At 48.7% G+C, this 8,268-nt stretch overlaps 1 protein-coding gene across 1 annotated transcript; it reads right to left on the bottom strand.

Annotated features, from left to right (window-relative positions):
• Nucleotides 1-6,228: 6,228 nt before the first annotated feature.
• SMIM26 (small integral membrane protein 26) lies at nucleotides 6,229-7,691 on the bottom strand. Its single transcript, XM_081256840.1, has 2 exons — nucleotides 7,536-7,691; nucleotides 6,229-6,555 (listed from the first exon to the last, which is right to left on the bottom strand). Exons 1-2 carry the CDS (start codon nucleotides 7,651-7,653, stop codon nucleotides 6,389-6,391), a joined length of 285 nt encoding a protein of 94 aa, XP_081112966.1. The 5' UTR covers nucleotides 7,654-7,691; the 3' UTR covers nucleotides 6,229-6,388.
• Between the last annotated feature and the right edge of the window lie 577 nt (nucleotides 7,692-8,268).

Below are 8,268 nucleotides of genomic sequence, written 5' to 3'. Positions count from 1 at the left end.
TTTCCTCATGTTTTTGAATTCCACCTTGTGCTATTGACTCGCACGTTTTCATTTCCATTCCCAGCACATCCTCTGTGCTTGTGCTTCCAAATGCCTTCTTGACCTCTCCACTTCCATGAACCAAATTAACAGACTGAAAATGGGATTCAGGCTTTCCACCCCTGCCGTATAAAAAAGAATTTGGTCTTTGTTCTGGGTTTCTGGCATGGAGCTTCTAAAATCCTTGGAATTTCCCAAGGGATAGGAGTTCCTAATGAAACATTTCAGAGTGGGAGCCGGTCACCAGAAAGACCAATCATGTGGTTAGAGGGTAGGACTTTGAGGAGGGGTGGTGGGGTGCGGCTGGAGATTGAGTTCAGTCACACAGCAGATGAGTCCATCAGTTGGGCGTACGAGATGGAACCCCAATAAAAGCTGTGGACACTGAACCTTAGCAGGGCGTCCTGGCTGGTGAACACACGGATGAGGAACCTGCACCCTGGTTCCACCGAGAGAGCACTGAAGCTCTCTGTTGGGGACCTTCACAGACCTTGCCTGATGTGTTCCTTCGTTTGGCTAGTCCTGATTTGTATCCTTTATAATAAAACTGTAAGTATAAGGCTTTCTTGAGTTCAGTGAGTCACTGCAGTAAGTTATCAAACCTGTAGGAGTCATAAAAAAAACTCCCAAGTTTGTAGCCAGTTGGTCGGAAGTAAAGGTGGCTTGGGGACCCCCAAGGTGCACCTGGCATCTGAACTGAGGGCTGCCCTTTTGGGGACGTGCCCTTAGACTTGCAGGGTCTGTGCTAAGTCTGGGTGGTTAGTGCCAGGACTGAATTGCAGTCCACCCAAACCCCCCCCACTCCACCAGCTGGGCCACCCTGATTCAAATAAATGGCTCCACTGTTTCCTCCAGCCATAAGTGACTCATGATTGCTCTTTCCCTCTCCCTGAGTATCTAGTCCATCAACAAACCTCCTCATTCCCCCAAATGAACCCCATGCGCCCTCTTCTCTCCAGCCCCAGTGCCATCCTGCTCCATGGCCCCGTCATCTCTCACCTGCATCTACTACGGCTGCTCAGTGGTCTCCTTACTGCCACTTTTGTCTTCACCCAATCCATTCTCCATAAGAGATACAAGTGGTTCCTAGAATACAGTCTTCACGTTCCAGACTCTGATCTTCTTTAAATTGCTCAGGTCATCCATTCGCTGCTACCTCGGGACCTCAGCATCCGCTGGTCCTCCACCTGGAATGCCCTTCCCCCATTCTTTGTCCATCTCACTCCTCTCCTTCCTTTCATTTTCAGCTTAAATGCCTCCTCATCGGAGAGAACTTCTCTGACCACACAGACAAAGAGTCCTGGTTCCCCATTATTCTCCATCGCTACCCTATGGTTTTCCCCTCATAATCTTCTGGCAACTTTTTTTTTTTTCCTGGCAACTTCCAATCACTCCAGTGCCCGATAATGTGTTCTATTAGTATCTCACGCTTACCATTCTATCCTAAGCATCTAGCACACTGCCTGGAGCTCAGATAACATTGCTGAATGAATACAGGTGTGAACTTGATTTTTTGGCTAACAGGGGGTCACAGATTTACAGTATGGCTGTGGCTGTACTGGGCATCCTAACCAGACACAACATTCAGAAGTACGGGAGACTATCTCCTCCCGGTGCTTCCTCTGAAGCTGGGACACCCTGCCCAGAAGCCCCTCGAGTTTTACCAGCCAGCGTGAGATCACATGACCATGCTTAACCCCATCACTAGCAAGGGAGATGGGAACTACTCCCCCTGACTGGCTCAGATAAGAGGTTCTCACCTGGGGCATAGAGCCCCCCAGGGGTTACCGGAAATGTGTGTGGGGAGGGGTGTCTGAAGCTGTCACAAGGTGTGAAGATTGTTACAGGCGTTTAGTGCCCAAGGAACTTGAAATGCTAAAGCTCTTGCAACACCTGGGGCATAGAGCCCCCCAGGGCTTACCGGAAATGTGTGTGGGGAGGGGTGTCTGAAGCTGTCACAAGGTGTGAAGATTGTTACAGGCGTTTAGTGCCCAAGGAACTTGAAATGCTAAAGCTCTTGCAACACCTGGGGCATAGAGCCCCCCAGGGCTTACCGGAAATGTGTGTGGGGAGGGGTGTCTGAAGCTGTCACAAGGTGTGAAGATTGTTACAGGCGTTTAGTGCCCAAGGAACTTGAAATGCTAAAGCTCTTGCAACACCTGGGGCATAGAGCCCCCCAGGGCTTACCGGAAATGTGTGTGGGGAGGGGTGTCTGAAGCTGTCACAAGGTGTGAAGATTGTTACAGGCGTTTAGTGCCCAAGGAACTTGAAATGCTAAAGCTCTTGCAACACCTGGGGCATAGAGCCCCCCAGGGCTTACCGGAAATGTGTGTGGGGAGGGGTGTCTGAAGCTGTCACAAGGTGTGAAGATTGTTACAGGCATTTAGTGCCCAAGGAACTTGAAATGCTAAAGCTCTTGCAACACCTGGGGCATAGAGCCCCCCAGGGCTTACCGGAAATGTGTGTGGGGAGGGGTGTCTGAAGCTGTCACAAGGTGTGAAGATTGTTACAGGCGTTTAGTGCCCAAGGAACTTGAAATGCTAAAGCTCTTGCAACACCTGGGGCATAGAGCCCCCCAGGGCTTACCGGAAATGTGTGTGGGGAGGGGTGTCTGAAGGTGTCACAAGGTGTGAAGATTGTTACAGGCGTTTAGTGCCCAAGGAACTTGAAATGCTAAAGCTCTTGCAACACCTGGGGCATAGAGCCCCCCAGGGCTTACCGGAAATGTGTGTGGGGAGGGGTGTCTGAAGCTGTCACAAGGTGTGAAGATTGTTACAGGCGTTTAGTGCCCAAGGAACTTGAAATGCTAAAGCTCTTGCAACACCTGGGGCATAGAGCCCCCCAGGGCTTACCGGAAATGTGTGTGGGGAGGGGTGTCTGAAGCTGTCACAAGGTGTGAAGATTGTTACAGGCGTTTAGTGCCCAAGGAACTTGAAATGCTAAAGCTCTTGCAACACCTGGGGCATAGAGCCCCCCAGGGCTTACCGGAAATGTGTGTGGGGAGGGGTGTCTGAAGCTGTCACAAGGTGTGAAGATTGTTACAGGCGTTTAGTGCCCAAGGAACTTGAAATGCTAAAGCTCTTGCAACACCTGGGGCAGCTCACAAAATGGACTCTCGCATCCACGGAGGCTGCAGTGCCCCCTGGAGAAACACTGACCTGGACCAATCAGGACCTGGGCCAGTCCCCCTGAAGCACCTGACGGGGTGAGCTCAGGGTCTGCTATAAAAGGGGAGTGGGATCAGTGGGTGCTGGGAAGGCAATCAGCACGGTCGGCCAAGAGGTTGTTTCAGCTCGAGGCCATGTTGAACGAGTGATGTTGAAGAGGCATCTTCCTAAATCTTGTCAGGAATCTCCCAAATTCTTGAAAGTGAGATTGCCGGACCCAAGGATGTGCCATTTTCCATGTTGATACACGCTGCTAACCTGCTGTGCTGAAGAAGCAAGTTACTACCCATGGAAGCCCTGTTTTCAGAGGACAGGCCAGTTGTGACGAGGTAACTCCCTGGGGAGCCACAGGGAAGAAAGCAAAGCCAGAAGCAGACTGCATTTATCACCAGAAAAAAGGCCTTTCACACCTCATTTCCAGGAGTAGCTAAGACATTCTACTCCTGAGAATAATCATGTGTGCACAAACACTTTCTCCTTTGACAGTCACAACCCTATTAGTAGACAGGCTAGATATTATACCTCTTCTTCAAAAGAAACCAAAGCTCAGAAAACACAGGGGATTTTTCTATCACGAAAAGTTAGGTTCCATTTTTAAAAATAAATTAATAGGGAGATGTGATTTGCTTAGAGTTACATCAACTGTAGCAGGGACCCAAAGTCACAATGGCTTAAACTACGTAGAAGTTGATTCTTTCTCTCCTAAAGCCCTGGGCTGTGTGGTACTCCACAGGGCCAGAAAACCCAATTCCTTGTCTCTTGGTGCTCCACTATCCCTCAGGAGTCCTTTTCATCTGAATGGTCCGCGATGGCTCCTCCAGCGGGACGGATGTCAGGAAGGGGGCGCACGCCCCGGAGATACATACATCTTAAAAAAAAAAAAAGAAAAGAAAACCCACTCCCTCTAAATACTACCAGATCTCAGAATTTCGGGAAACTTATTTCCAATCCTGCAAACTCTCCTTCAATGGGCGATTCCCAACTTCTGAACAGACCACGTTCCAACTGCACCTGCAAGATAGACGTTTGGAATTCTGAAAACCTTTTCCCAGAAGAACACTTTAAATTATATTTTGGTTGTTAGATTAGTCCACAAAGGCCTATTTAAGCCAAGATTCAGCAGAACTACGGGAATTGTTGAAGCTCCAGGCTGTTTGGAGCCACAACTGTTTTACTGGTCGGTCAGTAATAAGCGTTATGGAGAGAGAACATGGTCTTAGCACAAGCAGTTGGGGTTGAAGTGTTTTAAACTAGAAGGAATATATATATATATATTACATATATAAATATATATGTATATATTATATATATATAATATATATTACACACACACACACACACACACACACACACACACACACACACTCACACACACACTCTCAGCTCCCAGAATTCCTACAGCCAGGCATCCACCCCGGGGTGGAGAAACCTTCTCTGGGGAAACTGACCTACAGAGGCAGGTATCTTAGTGCCTCCCGATGAAAGTCTGGCTTGCTGCCTGGAGTGGACATTTGTCCTGGTATCTACCTGCCCATCATGCTGTGATCATCCTTCCTATATCTAGGAGATGCCCCACTTTGAGGGTCAATACATCCCTGATGCGGAAGCCAGAAATGCACTTTCCCAGTCTCCCTGGCAGCCGGGGCCCAGGCATGAAACTGAGATTCCAAGGTGAGTGATGAGAAGCAGGCTGCTCTGGGAAGCCACTCAGAAACTCCTTTCCACCATCGTATGCTGCTTCTTGCATGTTTGATGCCCATTACAGGGGTCCACCAGGGTGCCCACCCCCCTGGCACTGACCCATTCTTGACCTCTGATGTCCAGTAAGGAGCCTCTGCTGCTGACATCTGAAGCTGCTACTTGCCATCTTGGAGCCTCTGTCACTTAGGTTGACTGCCCCAAAGCACTGCTCAGGCCACCCACAAGGTAGAACTGACACCAAGGAGGAATCAAGGCAAAGGTTTGAAGGTGACAGTACTATAGCAGCAATCCAGAAGTGTCCCATTCCTGTCCTACCAGGAATCCCTAGTCCTCACAGGGTCCCAAATAGCTGCGCACAAGAAACACTACCCAAATGGGCAACGAATGCTGGTTTCTTACTAACTGAGGCAGGACCCAGTGATCCACGGGAAGGGATCCGATACACAGGGAACTGACTCTCACAGGAGTGGAAGACAAACTCTGGCTTGGGAAGAAGCTGATCAGACTTTGACACTGCAGCTGCAAAGTGATGTTACTACAGAAGTAACGGGGACAAAACTGGTGTGCAGTGAGAAAGGCAACAAGGCAGGCAATCCCCAGGCAGGCTCAGTGAGTGGCTACATTCCAGTTCCTGCTGCCAGGCCCTCCGAAGACCTCAACATACTCTGCTTGAATTCTGAGCTGTCTATACTCAGTTTGTTTTTTTTTTTTTTTTGGCCACGCTGCACAGCTTGTGGGATCTTAGTTCCCCGACCAGGGATTGCACCCACGCCCACAGCAGCGAAAGCACCGAGTCCTAACCACTGGACCACCAGGTAATTCCCTGTCCACACACATTTTTAATAAACATCTCTTTCTGATTTAATCGCACTTATGTGGGTTTGTTACTTGCAACCAAACGAGACCAGCGGAGAGAACACTGCGGCACTCAAGGGCAGGAAACCCGCTGTCCTCACTTTGTATCACCTATCTCTAGAATACTGGTAACCACCGCTGGGGTTTAATCCACTCCTGCTGAAAGAATGAGGGTATCTGTACTGCTCCTAAAGAACAGATCGAGTCTACTTAATCCAGGAGTTATAATCTAATTCACAACATACTTACCAAGCACCCTCTAGTGCCCAAAGGGCTGCTCTAAGTCCCAAACCGAACATGGAGATTTGCTTAACGGGACCACAAAAGCTATGTCTGACAGCAACATGAAAGGAATATAAAGTTACATGAACTAATTTCAGAAAACCAAGCTTATGGAAACTCAATACGACATTTCACTTCAATCTTTTACTCCTGAGTATAGAAGGACACCTTCTGAATATGCAAATTTACTTTTCTTCAAGGAAATATTTATTGCATATTATTAGTGATTCTATTTTACAGCAAAATTAAACGTATACACTTTTCACAAAGAGAAAGTGGAAATCACAGTAGCTCTCAAATTTATATGCTGAACCAAAGTCCTGTTTTCAGAATTCAGCCATCCATCATGATTTTGGTCCAGGGCCACCGGTCCATGATTTCAAATAGTTGATGATCCTGGCAGTAATTGGAACAAAATCGTCTCTATATGTGACAATTGTTTCCACATAAAACCCTTTCGGGGGTTCAGACAGTTCATTTGTTGAGACATCCTTTTGTTCTACTTCACCACCTTAAAAAAAAAAAAAAGGAACAGCTGCATCACTAACTTTCATTTTATCTTACTTTATTTTTTTATTGAAGTATAGTTGATCACTAACTTTTAACTTAGGCAGCAGTCATTAGAATTATTAGTAAAGTCTTTGAAATAAAATAAACTAAGGTAAGAATTACCCCCACCCCCATCAGGTTCCTGACACTGTTTTCTTTCTGTAAAAAATAAAATTTAGGTAATTTTTTAAAAATGACCACTACAGAGATAAATGTTTTAAAATGCTTAATACTGACATGTGCACTTTCAGGCCATTGGTGATCTTCATCACCAAATGTAATATTCAGCACAGTTTTTACACAAACAGCTTTACTGAGATAATACTTATTATACAATTAACTCATTTAAAATGTAAATTCAGTCTTTAATATCTTCAGGTCTGTGCAACCAGCACCAGAATAAAGTGTAGAATATTTTCATCCACAAAAGGAAACCCCTTATTTTGTAGCAATCGCTCCCCCACCAGCTCCTCCCCTTCAGCCCCAGGCAGCCCCTACTCTAGACGAAGCCATAGATTTCCAGAACATTTTTGAAAGCTGCGGGATTTCCTTTTCCTCCCAGCAACTGGGAAGATTTCAATACTCCTTCGCTGGTGTAAGTCAGCGAAATCGTTTGGTCGCCAAATGCGACCATGTGACCAAAGCAGGGCTGAAGTTACAGAAGCATCGCCTCTTTAAACCACCATCCAGGGTCTTTGAAATTCCACCTGGAACCTCACGGATTCTTCAAATTCCGAGGATAGGGGCGGCCTCGCTCAATAAACCAGCAAGGTTCGGGGAAGAGGCTCTAAAAGGTCATGGCTGGCAGATTCCACGATAACGCGCGGCTCTAAGCACCGCTCCCGGTCTCTTCGCGCAGCACAGCGAAGCCACTTCTGCGACCCCCGGACACGCCCCACGCAATGCCGCGCGTCCCCCGGAGGTCCCGCCCGAGGGCCGTACCTGGCGGTTTGTTCTTTCTCTGACTCCACAAAAACAAGGAGCCCAGCATGGTCCAGGCGCCCAGTCCGTACAGCACAGACATCCGCCGGTACCAAGACAGGGCCTTTTCCGGACGCATGACGCCGCCGGGACTACCTCGCTCCTCGGCGTCTCAGGGCGGAGGCGGGCCTTCCGGTGGGCGTGTCGCCGCCGCCGCCGCCTCCAATGGGGAGCCTCCCCGGGTGGCCGCTTCCTGCGCCGGCCCCGATGCATCCTGGGGCGTGTAGTCCGGACGTCGCGCTGGGCAACGCACTCGGGTCTGGCGCCTGGGCTCCGGAGACGATTTTGCCTCCTATGGGACGGGCCCCAATGACACTTTCTCTCAGGCAAACCTCCCACTTGCAAAATTGTAAGGCCTGCTTTACATAGGCTTTGGGTGGCCCTTGTAAAAGCTTATAATTCCTTCCCTCCTCCAGCTCTCAGGTTTGCGAGGATACCCCGTCTACGCCCCGCAACTCATCTTCCCCATCTTCCTGCCTGGAGCCCTGTCTGGTGCGCGTGGGTCCCTCCATGTCTGAATCAGCCCCTCCACTGGGCTGTGGGTCCCATTCTTCTCTGCCTTTCAGGGCCCTGGCCCAACAACTACACTCTAACTGTCCACCTCCATCTCACGCCCTTTTCATTCCGTTGTTTTTTGCTCCATCATACAAACGAGCCCGCGCCTCAAAAACAAGTCTCCACTCGATCCACCATC

This window comes from Mesoplodon bidens (genome assembly GCF_964165515.1).
Source record: "Mesoplodon bidens genome assembly, chromosome: 15".
Classification (NCBI taxonomy): Eukaryota; Metazoa; Chordata; class Mammalia; order Artiodactyla; family Ziphiidae; genus Mesoplodon; species Mesoplodon bidens.
Note: the sequence above shows the minus strand (reverse complement) of the source record. Positions and strands in the feature narration are given on the sequence as shown.

Bases quoted from the DNA above. Each gene is read 5' to 3' on its own strand.
- SMIM26 (XM_081256840.1), bottom strand. From the start codon at position 7,653: ATGCGTCCGGAAAAGGCCCTGTCTTGGTACCGGCGGATGTCTGTGCTG. The intron at 6,556-7,535 runs GTACGGCCCTCG...TTTTTTTTTAAG, and splicing joins GAGAAAGAACAAACCGCCAG to GTGGTGAAGTAGAACAAAAG.